The 21,831-nt window shown below is 54.0% G+C and overlaps 3 protein-coding genes across 3 annotated transcripts; 2 read left to right on the top strand and 1 right to left on the bottom strand.

Moving 5' to 3' along the window:
* The first annotated feature begins 4,976 nt into the window (after positions 1–4,976).
* On the top strand, positions 4,977–5,925 carry LOC141982039 (heat shock protein 30C-like). Its single transcript, XM_074943716.1, has one exon. The coding sequence runs from the start codon at positions 5,080–5,082 to the stop codon at positions 5,740–5,742; it is 663 nt and encodes a 220-aa protein (XP_074799817.1). The 5' UTR covers positions 4,977–5,079; the 3' UTR covers positions 5,743–5,925.
* A 10,646-nt stretch (positions 5,926–16,571) lies between these two features.
* On the bottom strand, positions 16,572–17,620 carry LOC141982042 (heat shock protein 30C-like). Its single transcript, XM_074943721.1, has one exon. The coding sequence runs from the start codon at positions 17,497–17,499 to the stop codon at positions 16,837–16,839; it is 663 nt and encodes a 220-aa protein (XP_074799822.1). The 5' UTR covers positions 17,500–17,620; the 3' UTR covers positions 16,572–16,836.
* A 731-nt stretch (positions 17,621–18,351) lies between these two features.
* LOC141982043 (heat shock protein 30C-like) lies at positions 18,352–19,329 on the top strand. The gene has a single exon (XM_074943722.1). The coding sequence runs from the start codon at positions 18,490–18,492 to the stop codon at positions 19,150–19,152; it is 663 nt and encodes a 220-aa protein (XP_074799823.1). The 5' UTR covers positions 18,352–18,489; the 3' UTR covers positions 19,153–19,329.
* The last annotated feature ends 2,502 nt before the right edge of the window (positions 19,330–21,831 follow it).

Here is a 21,831-nt window from a genome sequence, read left to right on the forward strand (position 1 = left end):
TTCCCTTGTCTAGGACAAACCTGTTTGTTCGTGCTACTCAGACTGCTCCGTCGGACCACGTGTTGGGAACCTGTTTCCAGCACGCGTACATACCTCTTTACACACAGCTGCTGGAACTAGGGGTGCTGGGGGGCAGCGGCGCCCTCTGGCTTGAAGTGGTTTCCATCGTATCCAGGGTTTACAGTTTGGCTCAGTGGCTGTCAGCCCCCCCATCACACAGTGGTTCTAATGACCAACATTTGGCCAGTTCTCATATGACACCTTATGAGGCACGGTTTGGCTAAATATTCTGACAACACTGTGTTGGGTGAGCCCTTTGCCACTTGGCTGTTAGGGTCACAGGTTCCTGTTTGACTCTTCACTGTTTACAACACACTCAGCCACTGGAAAGTAAAATCTCTTTCCTTATTGTGTTTTGCCTTCTCCTGTTCCATGTGGGGTGGAGGTGGCCACTGGGGGTTCTATGCTTGGGGAGCTGTTGTAGGTGCGCCTGCACCTCATGTGGATGAGACTGGCGGTCCGTTGGGGCCATGTGTGCACCCCAGACCACATGCTCTTGAACAAGGGCCGAAAGGGTGGAACGGCCTCAACCCTCCCTCTGTTCTCTCTTATCACCCATGGCAGTGAGCTAGAACTTGGGGAGCATCCGATCCGCTGGTACTTCCACGTAGCCATCAGCCTGCCCCCTTTCCCTCAGGAAGTGCCTCAGATTCAGAGTGAGGCCCAACCCTTACCGGAACGGGGTTCTGCCCTTCAGATACTGCGTGGCATGGAAAGTATTCACCAAATGCCTGGTTGTGCATGTAAGGAGGTAGAAAATCCATCTCTAGTTGACTTGCTGCTCAGAGGCAGGTCCCAGCCGGAGACCACAATTAACCTAGCCTATGTTCTCTCCCTCTTCTCCTAAGCAGGGCTCATCATGATCCATCCCTGATCGGCAGGAGCATACCTCCCAGAGGCCAGGTTCTAGCCTCTCCAATCGATGGCGAATTACCGAAAATTAAATCCAGCAACAGTGTGTGCGTGTCTGGGATTTAGGCCGCATGCTGGTGTGTCCATCCATGACACCGCTTGCCAGACCACATGTGGCTCTTACTGTGTGCTTCCCATGCACGTCACACGAACAAGAGCATCAGAGGCCTACCTCAAACCCTACGAAAGCTCATGTAGGGGCTAGAGCCAGTGAACGTACAAAAGGGAGGCCGTTCTTATCCCTGCCTTCCTTGCTGACCCTTGTTACAGACCCTACAGGGACTGGTTGGGATGCCCATCGAAACCAGCATTTTAACTCTCAAGGTCCATCATGTAGCAATATCGGCATGTCACACACTCATACAGCCAAATTCTATCTTCTCACATTGATGGGATCAAAATTCCTCAAGAAGCTCTTCCGTACCTATCTGCTGGTTAGAGCCCCAGCCCCCAGGGGCCCTCAACACTGTCCTAAAGCTCACGGAGCCTCCTTCTGAACCAGTGTCAGAGTGCTCCATGCACCACCTGGACATCAAGACTGCCTTGCTGGCTGTCGTTACCTCTGCACGGAGAGTTTGTCAGCTCCATGATCTCATAACCAGGCTACTTTATGCATCCTTCCAAGGTGGTGGTGAGACCTCACTCCACATTCAGCTCCAGGGTGGTCTCAGAATTCCACCTCAACTGAGCAATTACCCTGCCTGCCAAACTTGAAGCTGCATTCAGCGCTAGGAGAAAAAAAGCTATATACTTTGAACATGGCCAGAGTTTGCTCTCTTTGCTTAACTACACCACTCCCTTCTTCAGGCTGTCTACCTGCCTCTTTGTGGCCATTTCTGGCCAAGCCATCTCATCACAGAGCCTCTCTAAGTCGATCTCACGGGGCATTTCCCCTGCTATTGGATAGTTGCCAAGCCTCCCCCTCCGAGGGACAAGATCTGCTTCATCAGCAGCATCTTTTGCCTGCATCAGGCATGGGCCAGTCTCTGCTAGCTGCACTGTGGAGCACCTCGCTGCCTTTTGTTCAGTGTTATGCTGTAGACGTGGTAGCCAAGGTCAGGAGAGCAGTACTTCGATCCCTGTGTGACTGACAGCTGAAACGCCTCCCTCCCACCATCCAGCGAGGGTGCTACTTTCCAGTCGCCTAGATCAGAATCCACACTGCAACAGGGAACTGCTACTTGCCCCACAGCAACTGTGGTTCTCTGGGATGTCGTAGTCCATGTGGCTCCCCCAACCCGGCCTCCATTTGGAGACCTTGGCAACACGGGATTTGAATTGTGAAGGAACGGAGGGAGGTCTGTCCACCCCGTCTTTCTGCCCTCTTGTGGGAGCAGGAAGAGGCACAGAGGGCATGTGTGGCCTGGATGGACACCGCTATCACACTCAGTGGCGGATTAGCCACTGGGCCAACAGGACCTGGGCCCAGGGACCCCAGCCAATTGCGGGGGCCCTGGAAAAATGGGCACACCCTGACCTGCTCCACCCGCCTGGCGCTCCTGTTGGGGAGGGGTTGGGGTGCCGGGGATTGTCCCTCTCTACCTGCCTGCCACTCCTGCCAGGAAGCGGGGTCTGGGTCGTGAGGCCAGTGTTCCTGCTGGGGATCAGGGGAAACCCCTATGCCCTAACCCCGCTCCCCGGCAGGAGTGGGGGCGGGGAGGGGCCCTCACTCAGATCTCAGGCCTGTAGCCATCACCTTTCTCTGGGAGGGCAATCACGCTCCTCTCCCTCCACACCAGGACTTTTGGCTGTAATTTCCTCTTGCAACTCACTGTGATCAACTGAGCAAGGCATAGTTCAGCACTTGATGTCCTGTCTCTGCCGGGGCTATGACCGGGTGATCCTGTGCCCAGCCAGGCTTCATAAAGGAAAGGATTTATTCAGAACGAAAACATGAAGAGAAAGCCTGCCTGTCTTAGCATGTGTCACCCATCTTCTGCAGGGAGCCCTTGGCAGGGGTCCATCCCTCAACCTTCCAGCAGAGTCTGACCCCTTGGCTAAAGTCTCATGTCACTGCTTGGACCAAGTGAGAATAACCCCCCACCCGCCTCAACCCCGCTATCATAGGTTGCCCACTTTATACAATTCTCCAAACTTTATCTGCTGGGCCTCTTGAACCCAGTCCAAACCAGCATATACAATTCACCCAGGGGCTGGCACTTCTGCTGCCTTGGTGACCCATCTAGCCATCTGTGGTAAGTATTGTCTAGTGCTGTTAGTTCCTGCTGGTTCATCCACTCCACCCACCCCTCCATGTCATGCTTTGTCTCCTTTCAAGAAAGAAGTTAACCCTTTCTGACCCAGCAGGTAACAGACAACGAAAGGGGAAACTGAGTCAGGCCCCTGAAAATACGTTCATGAAAATGAATGAGACGTTTCCCAGTTCGGCACAAGAGGTGTTCAGAAACACCCCTAGCTGATGAGCATCAGGCTCATGAACCCCCCATCTACAGTGGGATCTGCAACGCCCACACCATCTCAAAGAGCCACCGTTGCTGTAGGGTAAGTGACCTTTCCAGCCATTACCAGATGGGGTTATATTGGGACAACCGAAAAAATTCCACCCCTTCCTTCCCTCATGCTGCCCTCTTGATGCACCTGGCCTCAGGGCGGCGGGATGCGAGAGGTAGGTTGCACGGGGGGAAGAGTGAGGAAGCTCTATATGCTCCCTGCTCTCACCCCTTCTCTGAGCCAATTTCTTAAGCTCCTAGCAGTAGGGCTCCTGCTTCGCTCCCTGTAGTTATTTCCCTTTACGCTCCAGGGCACAGCCCGCGGGTGGAGGAGGCAGCTGAAGAAGGATGCAGAACAGTAACTCCTCTTTGCTTCTCAAACCCTCTCTCACCAACTGTTCCACTAAGTCACACCCTCTGCTGCGAGAGGCTGCGCCAGCAGCCCTTGCCCCTGCTCCCGTGAGCTACGAAATGGACCTGTCCTCCATCATGGGCAATATCGAACAGGTCACTGCCTCTCCCGCCCCCACCCAAGCCCATGGTGTTCAGTTTGGAAGTTGGACTGAAAGGGGTGACAATAGAAGAGGCCGAAGAGATGGGTTTATTTGCAGCAGTTACACAGACAAACAGCACCCAGCAACCCAACTGCTATTTACAGTTCTGAAATTAATATTTTTCACAGTAACGACTGGTAGTGTTATGAATGTCAGACACCAATGATGAGCAACCAGGGAGGGTTTCACAGTCATGTCTTACAGCGTGAATCACATGGAGTAAATCAGACGCGCTAGACCTAGGGGTACAGCTGCACCCCCTGGCGTGAAGGGGTTTCCAGCATGTACAGGGGGTTATAGTTTGATTCTATGGCTCTTAATACCACCACTATACAAATTGTTCCGGGCTGGGCTTTGCTGGATCCTTCCCGATCCCGCTGGGGCAGGGAGGGAGCGGGCCGGTCTCAGCGCCGGGGGCAGAGGCTGGAGCCGGGGGAGGGGGGGGGTGGCAGAGGCTGGAGACGGGGCGGGGGGGCTGTTACATATTTAGTTTCGTTTCAGGCATTGTCAGGGTTTCACTAACGCTCCCCCAGCGATTGATGGGGAAGGAGGGGACCCATTCCGTGACCCGCACTCACGGGAGAGATCGGAGTGACTCCCCTGGGGCTGCTGGTGTGAACAGGTTCGGGACGCAGCCCGCCTTTGGGACTGGAGACGAGTCTCTGTTATTGTGTATTACACGTGCGCTGTGGGGGCGTTTGCCAATCTCACGTGTCTGCGCCACAAATCAACTGTCCCCCCCCGCCCAGACACCGGCCGGGGAACGGTCACCTCGGCGGTACCGCCCGGCCAAGCCTGTGCCCCGGCGCTGAGACCGGCCCGCTCCCTCCCTGCCCCAGCGGGATCGGGAAGGATCCAGCAAAGCCCAGCCCGGCAGCTCCGCCCCCAGCCCCGCCCCGCCCGAGCAGAGCCAGGCCCCGCCCCCAGGCGGACCGGCAGGTTCCCGAAGCGCCCGGCGCGGTATAAAGGGCGGCGCTGGGGCCGCCGGAGCCAGGCAGCAGCAGCCCGGCAGGGAGCCCGGCACAGGCGGCTCCAGCAGCAGCAGCAGCAGCAGCAGCGTCCCGGCAGCTGAGCTCGGCCCAGCGGCGCCAGGCCCCGGCAGGATGCTCCCGCTCCCAGTGTGGCTGTGGCGGGGCTGTGGCCCCGTGTCCAGCCTCGTGGGGCCGGGTCCCCCCAGCCTCTGGGGCCAGCTGGTGGGGGACCTGCCGACGCCCCTGGAGGAGATGGAGCGCATGAGACACTCCCTCCTGCTGGCTCATCCCCTTCTCCGCGGGGGAGGCCAGGGGAGGGCGACGCCAAGGCAGAGCGGCCGGTCCCTGGCCGAGGGTGCTGGGAAGGAGCCCGGGTCCCGGGCGCCGGGGAAGGAGAAGTACCAGCTCTCCCTGGACGTGAGCGGCTTCTCCCCAGCTGAGCTGATGGTGAGACTGGCCGGGAGGAAGCTGACGGTGACGGGGAAGCAGGAGAAGAAAACGGAGTCGGGGGCTGGAGTCTGCTCCCACGAGTACAGAGAGATCCGCCGAGAAACGCTCCTGCCGGAAGCCGTGAACGTGCAGGCCCTGCTCTGCTCCCTGTCCCAGGACGGGCAGCTCTGCATCGAGGCGCCGCCTCTGGCCCTGCCAGCTGCCGAAGGGAGAGCCGTTCCCATCAGCGTCTGCCCGGGGGGGAAGGCAGGAGAAGGGAACCTGGCCGCGGAGGGAAAGGAGCCGGGGAGCAGCGAGATGGAGACAGGAGGAGAGACTGAGGGGTCCAGCCCCAGAGATTCCTGAAACCAGCCACCGACTCCAGTAGCCCTGGGCCTCTGGTCCATCTGATTCCACTCAGCCCAGCTGGAGCAGCCCTTGGTCTGGGTGTGAAGGTTTCGGAGCCCATTCCTGGGCTGTCAGAATCTAGTCTGTGTTGTCAGTGTGTCTCTGTGTAAGAAGTGACTGTGGGATGCTCCATGGCTCTGTGCTTTTTTTTTATTTTGCTAGAATACTTGTCTTGAATTTGAAAATTAAATCTCAACCTTTCTAGTAAATACAAACGGTGCTGTCTGACGAGCTCTGCCTGCTTGATTTACTATTTCATGTTTCACCTTTGGCAATAAACTGCCATTTTCCCAGGTCAGTTCTCATGTGTCTCTGCAGAGGCCCCTGTCAATCTAGAAGTGAGGGAACATGATGGTTTTGAGGGTTGAGAGTTGTTGATTGTAGGGTGCGGGTCTAAGACAAGAGCAGAACAGCTGTGATAAAGGGCGGGCATTTTGAGAGTGAGTGGGAGTGTGCCTGATTCAGGAGGGGACTAGGAACCGAACACCAGGCCCAGAGGCACATACTCCTGTAAACAGCTGTGACATATATGGTAATGCCCTGCAGTAATCTTGGGATCTCTGATTTGTATGAATCATAGAATATCAGGGTTGGAAGGGACCTCAGGAGGTCATCTGGTCCAACCCCCTGCTCAAAGCAGGACCGATCCCCAATTAAATCATCCCAGCCAGGGCTTTGTCAAGCCTGACCTTAAAAACTTCTAAGGAAGGAGATTCCACCACCTCCCTAGGTAACGCATTCCAGTGTTTCACCACCCTCCTAGTGAAAAACTTTTTCCTGATATCCAACCTAAATCTCTCCCACTGCAACTTGAGACCATTACTCCTTGTCCTGTCATCCGCTACCACTGAGAATAGTCTAGATCCATCCCCGTTGGAACCACCTTTCAGGTAGTTGAAAGCAGCTATCAAATCCCCCCTCATTCTTCTCTTCCGCAGACTAAACAATCCCAGTTCCCTCAGCCTCTCCTCATAAGTCCATGTGTTCCAGTCCCCTAATCATTTTTGTTGCCCTTCGCTGGACTCTCCAATTTTTCCACATCCTTCTTGTAGTGTGGGGCCCAAAACTGGACACAGTACTCCAGATGAGGCCTCACCAATGTTGAACAGAGGGGAATGATCACGTCCCTCGATCTCCTGGCAATGCCCCTACTTATACGTCCCAAAATGCCATTGGCCTTCTTGGCAACAAGGGCACACTGTTGACTCATATCTAGCTTCTTGTCCACTCTAACCCCTAGGTCCTTTTCTGCAGAACTGCTGCCTAGCCATTCGGTCCCTAGTCTGTAGCGGTGCATTGGATTCTTCCGTCCTAAGTGCAGGACTCTGCACTTGTCCTTGTTGAACCTCATCAGATTTCTTTTGGCCTAATCCTCCAATTTGTCTAGGTCTCTCTGTATCCTATCCCTACCCTCCAGCGTATCTACCTCTCCTCCCAGTTTAGTGTCGTCTGCAAACTTGCTGAGGGTGCAATCCACACCATCCTCCAGATCATTTATAAAGATATTGAACAAAACTGGCCCCAGGACCGACCATTGGGGCACTCCGCTTGATACTGGCTGCCAACTAGACATGGAGCCATTGATCACTACCCGTTGAGCCCGACAATCTAGCCAACTTTCTACCCACCTTATAGTGCATTCATCCAGCCCATACTTCCTTAACTTGCTGGCAAGAATACTGTGGGAGACCGTGTCAAAAGCTTTGCTAAAGTCAAGGAACAACACGTCCACTGCTTTCCCTTCATCCACAGAGCCAGTTATCTCGTCATAGAAGGCAATTAGATTAGTCAGGCATGACTTGCCCTTGGTGAATCCATGCTGACTGTTCCTGATCACTTTCCTCTCATCTAAGTGCTTCAGAATTGATTCCTTGAGGACCTGCTCCATGATTTTTCCAGGGAGTGAGGTGAGGCTGACTGGCCTGTAGTTCCCAGGATCCTCCTTCTTCCCTTTTTTAAAGATGGGCACTACATTAGCCTTTTTCCAGTCGTCCGGGACTTCCCCCGATCGCCATGAGTTTTCAAAGATAATGGCCAATGGCTCCGCAATCACATCCGCCAACTCCTTTAGCACTCTCGGATGCAGCACATCCGGCCCCATGGACTTGTGCACATCCAGCTTTTCTAAATAGTCCCGAATCACTTCTTTCTCCACAGAGGGCTGGTCACCTCCTCCCCATGCTGTGCTGCCCAGTGCAGTAGTCTGGGAGCTGACCTTGTTCTTGAAGACAGAGGCAAAAAAACATTGAGTACATTAGTAAAAAGAAAAAAGAAAAGGAGTACTTGTGGCACCTTAGAGACTAACCAGTTTATTTGAGCATGAGCTTTCGTGAGCTACAGCTCACTTCATCGGATGCATAGCCGATGAAGTGAGCTGTAGCTCATGAAAGCTCATGCTCAAATAAACTGGTTAGTCTCTAAGGTGCCACAAGTACTCCTTTTCTTTTTTCTTTTTACGAATACAGACTAACACGGCTGTTACTCTGAAACCTGTCATTGAGTACATTAGCTTTTTCCACATCCTCTGTCACTAGGTTGCCTCCCTCATTCAGTAAGGGGCCCACACTTTCCTTGACTTTCTTCTTGTTGCTAACATACCTGAAGAAACCCTTCTTGTTACTCTTAACATCTCTTGCCAGCTGCAACTCTAGATGTGATTTGGCCTTCCTGATTTCACTCCTGCATGCCCGAGCAATATTTTTATACTCATCCCTGGTCATTTGTCCAATCTTCCACTTCTTGGAAGCTTCTTTTTTGTGTTTAAGATCAGCGAGGATTTCACTGTTAAGCTAAGCTGGTGGCCTGCCATATTTACTATTCTTTCTACACATCGGGATGGTTTGTCCCTGTAACCTCAATAAGGATTCTTTAAAATAAAGCCAGCTCTCCTGGACTCCTTTCCCCCTCATGTTATTCTCCAGGGGATCTTGCCCATCAGTTCCCTGAGGGAGTCTAAGTCTGCTTTTCTGAAGTCCAGGGTCCGTATTCTGCTGCTTTCCTTTCCTCCTTGTGTCAGGATCCTGAACTCGACCATCTCATGGTCACTGCCTCCCAGGTTCCCATTCCACTTTTGCTTCCCCTACTAATTTCTTCCCGGTTTCTGAGCAGCATGTCAAGAAGAGCTCTGCCCCAGCACTTGCACCAGGAAATTGTCCCCTAGACTTTCCAAAAACTTCCTGGATTGTCTGTGCACCACTGTATTGCTCTCCCAGCAGATATCAGGGTGATTGAAGTCTCCCATGAGAACCAGGGCGTGCAATCTAGTAGCTTCTGCAAGTTGCCGGAAGAAAGCCTCGTCCACCTCATCCCCCTGGTCCGGTGGTCTATAGCAGACTCCCACCACGACATCACCCTTGGTGCTCACACTTCTAAACTTAATCCAGAGACTCTCAGGTTTTTCTGCAGTTTCATACCGGAGCTCTGAGCAGTCATACTGCTCCCTTACATACAGTGCAACTCCCCCACCTTTTCTGCCCTGCCTGTCCTTCCTGAACAGTTTATATCCGTCCCTGACGGTACTCCAGTCATGTGAGTTATCCCACCAAGACTCTGTTATTCCAATCACATCATAATTCCTTGACTTTGCCAGGACCTCCAGTTCTCCCTGCTTGTTTCCCAAGCTTTGTGCATTTGTGTATAGGCACTGGAGATAACCTGCTGATCGCCCCTCTTTCGCAGTATGAGGCAAGAGCCCTCCCCTCTCACACGCTCCTGCTTGTGCTTTCTCCCGGTGTCCCACTTCCCCACTTACCTCAGGGCTTTGGTCTCCTTCCCCCGGTGAACCTAGTTTAAAGCCCTCCTCACTAGGTTAGCCAGCCTGCTTGCGAAGATGCTCTTCCCTCTCTTTGTTAGGTGGAGCCCGTCTGTGCCCAGCACTCCTCCTTCATGGAACACCATCCCATGGTCAAAGAATCCAAAGCCTTCTCTCTGACACCACCTGCGTAGCCATTCGTTGACTTCCACGATTCGATGGTTTCTACCCTGGCCTTTTCCTTCCATGGGGAGGATGGATGAGAAGACCACTTGCACCTCAAACTCCTTTATCCTTCTTCCCAGAGCCACATAGTCCGCAGCGATCCGCTCAAGGTCCTTCTTGGCAGTATCATTGGTGCCCACGTGGAGAAGCAGGAAGGGGTAGCGATCCGAGGGCTTGATGAGTCTCGGCAGTCTCTCCATCACATCGCGAATCTTAGCTCCTGGCAAGCAGCAGACTTCTCGGTTTTCCCGGTCGGGGTGGCAGATAGATGACTCGGTCCCCCCGAGGAGAGAGTCCCCGACCACCACCACCCGCCTCCTTCTCTTGGGAGCGGTGGTCGTGGAACCCCCCAACCCTAGGACAGTGCATCTCATGTTTACATCACATCGCTGTGGGCCAGGGACTGTCTGTACTTTAGTTCCATGGGGCAGAGTGACCACAGCCCACCGGGAACTAAGAACAGTGCGGGGTGATTGGGGAAATTCACTCAGACTGTGACAGTTCCAGAGCGGTCCCACCACCTGGAGAGACTCACATGGGCTGGTTCAAAGTGAATTCTCCAGAGACCAACAGGGACAGAAAGGCCTTCTGGATAAATAGCCTGAGTTTCCAGTGACTTGGGCCCTTCTTTCTGACCCAGCAGACGGACAAGCCCTTCTGTCCAAGGGGAGCCCCACTCCTTAGGGAAGGGCTGGAAGGATTGACACTTACAAGAGGAATCATGCGACACAGAGAGAGACGTGGGTGCGGCCAGTAGGACATGGGCGACCTAGGTGGCTAACCTGGCATAGGTGCCTTACTGCAGGAGAGGGTTTGAGGCTGAGGCTCCTGAGTTGGGGGAGGCACTGATTTCTGGCCCATCAGCCAGGGCTACCAAGTCAGCTGCTCAGACACGTAAACCCCTGTTCTGTCCCTGCCCATCCGGTTGACAGTTTCAACTGTCTGGCTGCGGACAAGCCCTTCCTTCGTCACCTCCCACTCCCCACGCGATGCATGGTCTTGGTGCTGTTGTATCGATTACAGGGGCCCCCAGCGTTAAAGGTGTTATAAACTCCTTCAGTGTGCAACATTGAAACTGTGATACAAAGGTTCAGGGCGGGAGCTGGGGCGGAGGCACTTGCTTTCTGCAGAGACGCTGGCTTACTCGGGTTCTTGGCAAACACCCGGACACACTCCTTCTAAAGTTGGAAGTTGATTGCTCAAAACCCAAGGAAGGACTAGAAAGCAAAACTCAAACTGAGTAACTGTAGAAAATAAGGTAATTAAATCATACTAAAAATCTCTCCTTTTGGAGGTTGTGATGGGGTGGACTAGGCTCTGAGGCCCCCTGCTGGAGGCCTTGAGTAGGAGTAGTAGTAGGATTTTATGTTTGTATTTTGTATAATTTAGAATGAAGGATAAAGAATAATAATGTCGCATGTATTAAATGTGTTAGGGTATGATTTGATCATATCCTGCCAGTCAGCCTTTCTGAAAGCAGAATGGAATGGCCTAATGGGCCATTGGTAAAGATGCATCAGCCAGCATCTGGGACTGGAGCTGATTTCAAGGCAGTGACAGACCTTTAGGGTCACCATTTTCTTGTAGGTTTAGCACTTTGAAATAAGTAAAGAATGGAATCCTGCATTGCAATTTGATGTTCCTGTTCAAATGGATTGTGTAAATCAATCCTGTTTTGTGTGTGAATGAGGAATGTGTGTGTTAGAAGATAAATGTGAAGGCCATCACCGGACCAGACGTCCTAGGTAGGAACCAAGGGCAGACGTAAGGGCGCCAGGAGATTGCAACAAGCCCCTATTGAGATGTCAGAAGAGGGCAAATTGGTGACTCTAAAAGATGTGGCAGGCACCCATCAATGGGGACAAGATAGCTGTGATCAAAACCAGCGTGGGATAACTCCCTGAAAAACTCGATGAAAGAACAAGATAAAGGATGAGAAGAAGAACAACTTAAGAAAACAAGCACTCGTCAAAGGACAATTGATTACAGCAGGACAGTGCAAAACTCCTTGGTCCCAGTGAAGGAAAATCACTATATAAACAGGGTGCTTTTCCATGAAACTTTGGGTTTGTCCTGCCAAGACTTCCCCGGAGCATTGTGTCGCAACCGACAGAACCCGGCTCCTACCTACCCGTGCTCAACCTAGCTGACCACTAGATTGATCCGGGCTCTGGACTGGGAACTATAACATCGACTGGCGGGACAGTGTGTGTGATTTGAATGCATATGCTAAATGTTGTATCTTCAATAAACGTGGCATATTCTCTGAAAAAGATCCCGTGTGCTTCTTATAAGCATAACACTGCCACACCCCGCCCCAGAAAAGGGCCTTATTGAATGTCTGGGAGGCGGGCGGGTGAAAGCCCACCTGTGGCTAAAGGCCCCTCTCCCAGCCTTGTGGGAGGGACCGGTGGACCCTGGATACAACTAAACGGGGGACAACTAAGAAATAACAGGGCAAGGGGTGGAGGTCACAGGTTCAGTCCCAGGGATCCAGCGGGGCACACGGAGCAGAGAACGCCGGACAGCACCCACTGCTCCTCAAAGCTATCTAGGGAGCCAGTGGATATTTTGTTTTCCCAGAAAAGGGCAGTAGAGAGGTCCTCCAAGCTGCCTAGAGCGGCTGTGTAGGAAGCAGCCAATCAGGGCCCAGCAGGTCAGTATAAGAAGAGCTGCAGGGCCAGAGCCAGTTCAGTTCCTTGCTAGAGCTGGAGGAGAGTGGCTCTTGTTCCAGGCTGGGACTTTACAAGGCCAAGGCCCTGAGGTAAGGGTGAAGAATGTGCGTGAGCCATGGGGAAGTGGCTCAAGTAATTAGAGCAGCAGCAGCAGCAGCAGCAGCACAGTTAATTTAGAGGGACGTTGTGGATGGCTGCTACCTATAGGGTCCCTGCGCTGGGACCTGGAGCAGAGGGTGGGTTTGGGTTGCTCTTACCCCCACCAGCCACTCGCAAAGTGGCTTGGACTTTGAGGCACTTGTATAGACTGTAAGTGTATATTTGGGCACAATGTGGAATATTCAGTAACCTGGGAACAGGATCTCCTAGGATGGTGCCTGAATCCCCTCAGTACTGACAATCAGGGATCACAGAATATCAGGTTTGGAAGGGACCTCAGGAGATCATCTAGTCCAGCTGCCTGCTCAAAGCAGGACCAGTCCCCATTTTTTTGCCCCAGATCAATTTAACAGCCCCCTCAAGGAGTGAACTCACAACCCTGGGTTTAGCAGGCCAATGCTCAAACCACTGAGCTATCCCACTGAGGGCTGGATGTTGTGATGCCATGATCAATTCCAGAACTCACAGTTGAACTACAAAGTTCTTGAAACTAGTGTCGAATTAGCCACTGGGCCAGTGCTGAGGAGCCCTGGCCAATTGGGGCTCCCCCTGCCCACCCGGCGCACCTGCTGGGGAGTGTGGTCAGGGTGTAGGGGTTTGCCCTGCTCTGCCTGCCTGGCTCTCCTGCCAGGGAGCAGGGTTGGAGTATGGGGACTTCCCCTACTCCCTGGCAGGAGCGCTGGAGGTTAGGGGGGGACCCCACTTGCTCTGGCCCAGGGCCCCACAAACCCCTAATCTGCCTCTGTCTGAGGCAAGAGCAAGGCCTGCTGCTGTCTTTCCTCTCTGAAAGAAAATCCTTTGCTCTGCTCTGTGCCTTCTGTCCTGGGCTCATGGAAAACGAACGTGAGAATTTTTCAAAATCTCCTTTAAAGAACCCCCAACAGGGAAGCCGTGGGAGGCATCCTTCATCTCCTCATTATTTCATTGACCAGTTCAACCCATTGCCGAGAGCAGTCCCCAGCTTGTGTCCCTGGCCTGCCATCCAGGGCAGGTGGAGAGTCTGTGGCTCCCCATAGTTTCCTGCATGACTATTACCCCGACCCAGCTCCAGCTTCTGCCCTGGCCTGGGGGTGGGGCCTCAAGGGTCAAAAAGCAGCAGCCGGGCCAGGGTAAGAACCACCTCTGCAGCTGTAGGGAGCTGCAGATGCTCCATCTATGCTGGGTGGGGGGCCTGGAGGGCAGGGACACAGGCTGGGGGCTGCTTTTGGGCCCCCCCTACCCCAGGCATGTGGCAGGTCCACAGCTTCCCAGGGTCCCTGGGCTGCTCTTACCCATGCCAGGCTTCAGCTTCTGGGCTGGTCAGGGGACGGGGCCAGGCCCATGGCAAAACCTGGGAGGGCCATGGCCTGTTGGCCATGCTCTTCCGGAACCCACGGCTGTGTGTACTGTACACAGAAATGTAAGTACAAAATTTACATTCCAGTAGATTTATTTTATGATGATATGGTCAAAAGGAGAACATAAAGCCATTTTTCAGTACTAGTCTGCTGTGACACTTCCGTATTTCTATGTCCCGTTTTGTAAGCGAGTCGTTTTTAAGTGAGGTGATAACTGAAAGGGGGCCAGTAGTCTGGAAAGGTTCCGAGCCACCCTCCTGGCGCACACAGGGCATTCCTCTGCCGCAGCCTCCTAGAAAGGCCCTGTGTGCCTGGGAGCGAAGGAACAAGCTGGGCTTCCCAATGGGGCAGCGAGATGGGCAGCTGGCCCTGCCAAACAGGCCCCTTCCCGTAGGATTTGCTGATAAGCGACAAGGCCACGTTTTGTCTAGTTTTGGCTCCCCCTCGACTGTCCTGTGCACGGAGGTTTGCAGAGGTTGCTTTTATATTTTACTCCTGTCAAGGTTCCTCCCCCACTCTGAACTCTAGGGTACAGCTGTGGGGACCTGCATGAAAAACCTCCTAAGCTTATCTTTACCAGCTTAGGTCAAAACTTCCCCAAGGTACAAAATATTCCACCCTTTGTCCTTGGATTGGCCGCTACCACCACCAAACAAATACTGGTTACTGGGGAAGAGCTGTTTGGACACGTCTTTCCCCCCCAAAATACTTCCCAAAACCTTGCACCCCACTTCCTGGACAAGATTTGGTAAAAAGCCTCACCAATTTGCCTAGGTGACTACAGACCCAGACCCTTGGATCTTAAGAACAATGAACAATCCTCCCACACTTGCACCCCCCCTTTCCTGGGAAATGTTGGATAAAAAGCCTCACCAATTTGCATCGGTGACCACAGACCCAAACCCTTGGATCTGAGAACAATGAAAAAGCATTCAGTTTTCTTACAAGAAGACTTCTAATAAAAATAGAAGTAATTAGAAATAAGAAATTCCCCCTGTAAAATCAGGATGGTAGATACCTTACAGGGTAATTAGATTCAAAACATAGAGAACCCCTCTAGGCAAAACCTTAAGTTACAAAAAAGATACAGACAGAAATAGTCATTCTGTTCAGCACAATTCTTTTCTCAGCCATTTAAAGAAATCCTAATCTAACATGTACCTAGCTAGATTACTTACTAAAAGTTCTAAGACTCCATTCCTGGTCTATCCCCGGCAAAGACAGAATATAGACAGACACACAGACCCTTTGTTTCTCTCCCTCCTCCCAGCTTTTGAAAGTATCTTGTCTCCTCATTGGTCATTTTGGTCAGGTGCCAGCGAGGTTACCTTTAGCTTCTTAACCCTTTACAGGTGAGAGGAGATTTCCTCTGGCCAGGACGGATTTTAAAGGGGTTTACCCTTCCCTTTATATTTATGACAACTCCCATCACAATTATTCGTCTGTGCCCCCCAGGGTCTGCCCCCTTGCGGGCACCTGGCAAATTGCAGGGTGGGGTGCTAGAAACAGCTAGTTGGTTCCTAGTCCCCTCCCTGACCAAGTTCCCAACTGCTAAGTCACTGGCTCTCAAAGTGTGGGGTGCATCCCCCTAAGGGGGGGATGGAGGAACATTTGAGGGGGCACAGAGCATGGCTGAAGTCAGCCTGGGGGGCAGGGAGGGAGCGTCACACTTCCAACCCTTCTCCGTCCCCAGATGAGCTCCGCCTCCAGACCCAGCTCTGCCCTTGTTCCCCTCTGCCCCCAGCCCAGCTCCCCCTTCAGCCCAAGCTCCACTGCTGAGGAAACCTTGGCTGTTCAGTAAGGGAGGGGGGCTGTGGACAGATCCCATTTCTGGGAATAGGGGGAGCGACTGGAAAAGTTTGAGCACCACTGGCCTGACCCTCTCAGAACAGTGACCTGACTTAAGTCACCAGTTTTTGATTATATCAGACTGGGACTGTACAGGCAGCACCTCTGAACCCCTGCCAGGGTCATGTTTCCCCCACTGTTTTAAAGAGAAAATGGTTTCTCTCTCAAGGCTGAGAACTGACCTGGTCTATTTCCAGAGTCTGATACAAAATAGTCAAAGACACTGACAGCCAGGCATCACACTGTGTACTTCCCCTAAAAAAAACAAACAAACCCATAGCGTCGTATAGGGTGGGGAGGCAGCTGAAAGGTTGGTTTGAAAATGTTAAAGATGTGTAAATAGGGGCCTTAGAGCTTAAAGAGGTAGAGAAACCCCTTCAAGTACCTTTAAGGATCAGGGCTCTGGTGCCCAGTCCCCACCCAGTTAACCACACCAAGGGTGACCAGATGTCCCATTTTTAGAGGGACAGTCTTGTTTTCAAGGACTCTCTTATCTAGGCGCCTATTATCCCCCACCCCATCCCTTTTTTCCACAGTTGCTGTCCGGTCACCCTACGGACACCTTCCTTCAGAGCAGTGACTGGATTTTGGTCACAACTGTGATTCTCCCGCCTCAGACTGGAGCCTACAACCAACACCTCTCAACCCTCAGCAGGGTCTGGGTCCACCCACTTGAGATGAAAGCAAGGGCTAGAAACAGGGACGGGAACAGGCCTGGCAGAAACGGGGGGGTATATTTCTACAGGTCAAACATAGAGACTCAAGGCAGTAGAGCCCATCACACGACACAAGTTTGTAGTTAAAATAAAAACCTTTACTTTGTAATTCAGGAGAGGGATAAAAGTTGTACAAAAGCCCAAAGCGCTGATACAAAACGAGCAGAGTCAGAGCATCCCAGTCCCTGCTCCTACAGAGAGACACGTAGAGCATAGAACAGTTGCTGGCAGCCCAAGAATGGGCTCCGAAACCTTCACACCCAGACCAAGGGCTGCTCCAGCTGGGCTGAGTGGAATCAGATGGACCAGAGGCCCAGGGCTACTGGAGTCGGTGGCTGGTTTCAGGAATCTCTGGGGCTGGACCCCTCAGTCTCTCCTCCTGTCTCCATCTCGCTGCTCCCCGGCTCCTTTCCCTCCGCGGCCAGGTTCCCTTCTCCTGCCTTCACCCCCGGGCAGACGCTGATGGGAACGGCTCTCCCTTCGGCAGCTGGCAGGGCCAGAGGCGGCGCTTCGATGCAGAGCTGCCCGTCCTGGGACAGGGAGCAGAGCAGGGCCTGCACGTTCACGGCTTCCGGCAGGAGCGTTTCTCGGCGGATCTCTCTGTACTCGTGGGAGCAGACTCCAGCCCCCGACTCCGTTTTCTTCTCCTGCTTCCCCGTCACCGTCAGCTTCCTCCCGGCCAGTCTCACCATCAGCTCAGCTGGGGAGAAGCCGCTCACGTCCAGGGAGAGCTGGTACTTCTCCTTCCCCGGCGCCCGGGACCCGGGCTCCTTCCCAGCACCCTCGGCCAGGGACCGGCCGCTCTGCCTTGGCGTCGCCCTCCCCTGGCCTCCCCCGCGGAGAAGGGGATGAGCCAGCAGGAGGGAGTGTCTCATGCGCTCCATCTCCTCCAGGGGCGTCGGCAGGTCCCCCACCAGCTGGCCCCAGAGGCTGGGGGGACCCGGCCCCACGGGGCTGGACACGGGGCCACAGCCCCGCCACAGCCACACTGGGAGCGGGAGCATCCTGCCGGGGCCTGGCGCCGCTGGGCCGAGCTCAGCTGCCGGGACGCTGCTGCTGCTGCTGCTGGAGCCGCCTGTGCCGGGCTCCCTGCCGGGCTGCTGCTGCCTGGCTCCGGCGGCCCCAGCGCCGCCCTTTATACCGCGCCGGGCGCTTCGGGAACCTGCCGGTCCGCCTGGGGGCGGGGCCTGGCTCTGCTCGGGCGGGGCGGGGCTGGGGGCGGAGCTGCCGGGCTGGGCTTTGCTGGATCCTTCCCGATCCCGCTGGGGCAGGGAGGGAGCGGGCCGGTCTCAGCGCCGGGGGCAGAGGCTGGAGCCGGGGGAGGGGGGGGGGGGGTGGCAGAGGCTGGAGACGGGGCGGGGGGGCTGTTACATATTTAGTTTCGTTTCAGGCATTGTCAGGGTTTCACTAACGCTCCCCCAGCGATTGATGGGGAAGGAGGGGACCCATTCCGTGACCCGCACTCACGGGAGAGATCGGAGTGACTCCCCTGGGGCTGCTGGTGTGAACAGGTTCGGGACGCAGCCCGCCTTTGGGACTGGAGACGAGTCTCTGTTATTGTGTATTACACGTGCGCTGTGGGGGCGTTTGCCAATCTCACGTGTCTGCGCCACAAATCAACTGTCCCCCCCGCCCAGACACCGGCCGGGGAACGGTCACCTCGGCGGTACCGCCCGGCCAAGCCTGTGCCCCGGCGCTGAGACCGGCCCGCTCCCTCCCTGCCCCAGCGGGATCGGGAAGGATCCAGCAAAGCCCAGCCCGGCAGCTCCGCCCCCAGCCCCGCCCCGCCCGAGCAGAGCCAGGCCCCGCCCCCAGGCGGACCGGCAGGTTCCCGAAGCGCCCGGCGCGGTATAAAGGGCGGCGCTGGGGCCGCCGGAGCCAGGCAGCAGCAGCCCGGCAGGGAGCCCGGCACAGGCGGCTCCAGCAGCAGCAGCAGCAGCAGCAGCAGCGTCCCGGCAGCTGAGCTCGGCCCAGCGGCGCCAGGCCCCGGCAGGATGCTCCCGCTCCCAGTGTGGCTGTGGCGGGGCTGTGGCCCCGTGTCCAGCCTCGTGGGGCCGGGTCCCCCCAGCCTCTGGGGCCAGCTGGTGGGGGACCTGCCGACGCCCCTGGAGGAGATGGAGCGCATGAGACACTCCCTCCTGCTGGCTCATCCCCTTCTCCGCGGGGGAGGCCAGGGGAGGGCGACGCCAAGGCAGAGCGGCCGGTCCCTGGCCGAGGGTGCTGGGAAGGAGCCCGGGTCCCGGGCGCCGGGGAAGGAGAAGTACCAGCTCTCCCTGGACGTGAGCGGCTTCTCCCCAGCTGAGCTGATGGTGAGACTGGCCGGGAGGAAGCTGACGGTGACGGGGAAGCAGGAGAAGAAAACGGAGTCGGGGGCTGGAGTCTGCTCCCACGAGTACAGAGAGATCCGCCGAGAAACGCTCCTGCCGGAAGCCGTGAACGTGCAGGCCCTGCTCTGCTCCCTGTCCCAGGACGGGCAGCTCTGCATCGAGGCGCCGCCTCTGGCCCTGCCAGCTGCCGAAGGGAGAGCCGTTCCCATCAGCGTCTGCCCGGGGGGGAAGGCAGGAGAAGGGAACCTGGCCGCGGAGGGAAAGGAGCCGGGGAGCAGCGAGATGGAGACAGGAGGAGAGACTGAGGGGTCCAGCCCCAGAGATTCCTGAAACCAGCCACCGACTCCAGTAGCCCTGGGCCTCTGGTCCATCTGATTCCACTCAGCCCAGCTGGAGCAGCCCTTGGTCTGGGTGTGAAGGTTTCGGAGCCCATTCCTGGGCTGTCAGAATCTAGTCTGTGTTGTCAGTGTGTCTCTGTGTAAGAAGTGACTGTGGGATGCTCCATGGCTCTGTGCTTTTTTTTTATTTTGCTAGAATACTTGTCTTGAATTTGAAAATTAAATCTCAACCTTTCTAGTAAATACAAACGGTGCTGTCTGACGAGCTCTGCCTGCTTGATTTACTATTTCATGTTTCACCTTTGGCAATAAACTGCCATTTTCCCAGGTCAGTTCTCATGTGTCTCTGCAGAGGCCCCTGTCAATCTAGAAGTGAGGGAACATGATGGTTTTGAGGGTTGAGAGTTGTTGATTGTAGGGTGCGGGTCTAAGACAAGAGCAGAACAGCTGTGATAAAGGGCGGGCATTTTGAGAGTGAGTGGGAGTGTGCCTGATTCAGGAGGGGACTAGGAACCGAACACCAGGCCCAGAGGCACATACTCCTGTAAACAGCTGTGACATATATGGTAATGCCCTGCAGTAATCTTGGGATCTCTGATTTGTATGAATCATAGAATATCAGGGTTGGAAGGGACCTCAGGAGGTCATCTGGTCCAACCCCCTGCTCAAAGCAGGACCGATCCCCAATTAAATCATCCCAGCCAGGGCTTTGTCAAGCCTGACCTTAAAAACTTCTAAGGAAGGAGATTCCACCACCTCCCTAGGTAACGCATTCCAGTGTTTCACCACCCTCCTAGTGAAAAACTTTTTCCTGATATCCAACCTAAATCTCTCCCACTGCAACTTGAGACCATTACTCCTTGTCCTGTCATCCGCTACCACTGAGAATAGTCTAGATCCATCCCCGTTGGAACCACCTTTCAGGTAGTTGAAAGCAGCTATCAAATCCCCCCTCATTCTTCTCTTCCGCAGACTAAACAATCCCAGTTCCCTCAGCCTCTCCTCATAAGTCCATGTGTTCCAGTCCCCTAATCATTTTTGTTGCCCTTCGCTGGACTCTCCAATTTTTCCACATCCTTCTTGTAGTGTGGGGCCCAAAACTGGACACAGTACTCCAGATGAGGCCTCACCAATGTTGAACAGAGGGGAATGATCACGTCCCTCGATCTCCTGGCAATGCCCCTACTTATACGTCCCAAAATGCCATTGGCCTTCTTGGCAACAAGGGCACACTGTTGACTCATATCTAGCTTCTTGTCCACTCTAACCCCTAGGTCCTTTTCTGCAGAACTGCTGCCTAGCCATTCGGTCCCTAGTCTGTAGCGGTGCATTGGATTCTTCCGTCCTAAGTGCAGGACTCTGCACTTGTCCTTGTTGAACCTCATCAGATTTCTTTTGGCCTAATCCTCCAATTTGTCTAGGTCTCTCTGTATCCTATCCCTACCCTCCAGCGTATCTACCTCTCCTCCCAGTTTAGTGTCGTCTGCAAACTTGCTGAGGGTGCAATCCACACCATCCTCCAGATCATTTATAAAGATATTGAACAAAACTGGCCCCAGGACCGACCATTGGGGCACTCCGCTTGATACTGGCTGCCAACTAGACATGGAGCCATTGATCACTACCCGTTGAGCCCGACAATCTAGCCAACTTTCTACCCACCTTATAGTGCATTCATCCAGCCCATACTTCCTTAACTTGCTGGCAAGAATACTGTGGGAGACCGTGTCAAAAGCTTTGCTAGAGTCAAGGAACAACACGTCCACTGCTTTCCCTTCATCCACAGAGCCAGTTATCTCGTCATAGAAGGCAATTAGATTAGTCAGGCATGACTTGCCCTTGGTGAATCCATGCTGACTGTTCCTGATCACTTTCCTCTCATCTAAGTGCTTCAGAATTGATTCCTTGAGGACCTGCTCCATGATTTTTCCGGGGAGTGAGGTGAGGCTGACTGGCCTGTAGTTCCCAGGATCCTCCTTCTTCCCTTTTTTAAAGATGGGCACTACATTAGCCTTTTTCCAGTCGTCCGGGACTTCCCCCGATCGCCATGAGTTTTCAAAGATAATGGCCAATGGCTCCGCAATCACATCCGCCAACTCCTTTAGCACTCTCGGATGCAGCACATCCGGCCCCATGGACTTGTGCACATCCAGCTTTTCTAAATAGTCCCGAATCACTTCTTTCTCCACAGAGGGCTGGTCACCTCCTCCCCATGCTGTGCTGCCCAGTGCAGTAGTCTGGGAGCTGACCTTGTTCTTGAAGACAGAGGCAAAAAAACATTGAGTACATTAGTAAAAAGAAAAAAGAAAAGGAGTACTTGTGGCACCTTAGAGACTAACCAGTTTATTTGAGCATGAGCTTTCGTGAGCTACAGCTCACTTCATCGGATGCATAGCCGATGAAGTGAGCTGTAGCTCATGAAAGCTCATGCTCAAATAAACTGGTTAGTCTCTAAGGTGCCACAAGTACTCCTTTTCTTTTTTCTTTTTACGAATACAGACTAACACGGCTGTTACTCTGAAACCTGTCATTGAGTACATTAGCTTTTTCCACATCCTCTGTCACTAGGTTGCCTCCCTCATTCAGTAAGGGGCCCACACTTTCCTTGACTTTCTTCTTGTTGCTAACATACCTGAAGAAACCCTTCTTGTTACTCTTAACATCTCTTGCC

Source organism: Natator depressus, chromosome 2 (assembly GCF_965152275.1).
Source record: "Natator depressus isolate rNatDep1 chromosome 2, rNatDep2.hap1, whole genome shotgun sequence".
Lineage (NCBI taxonomy): Eukaryota > Metazoa > Chordata > Testudines > Cheloniidae > Natator > Natator depressus.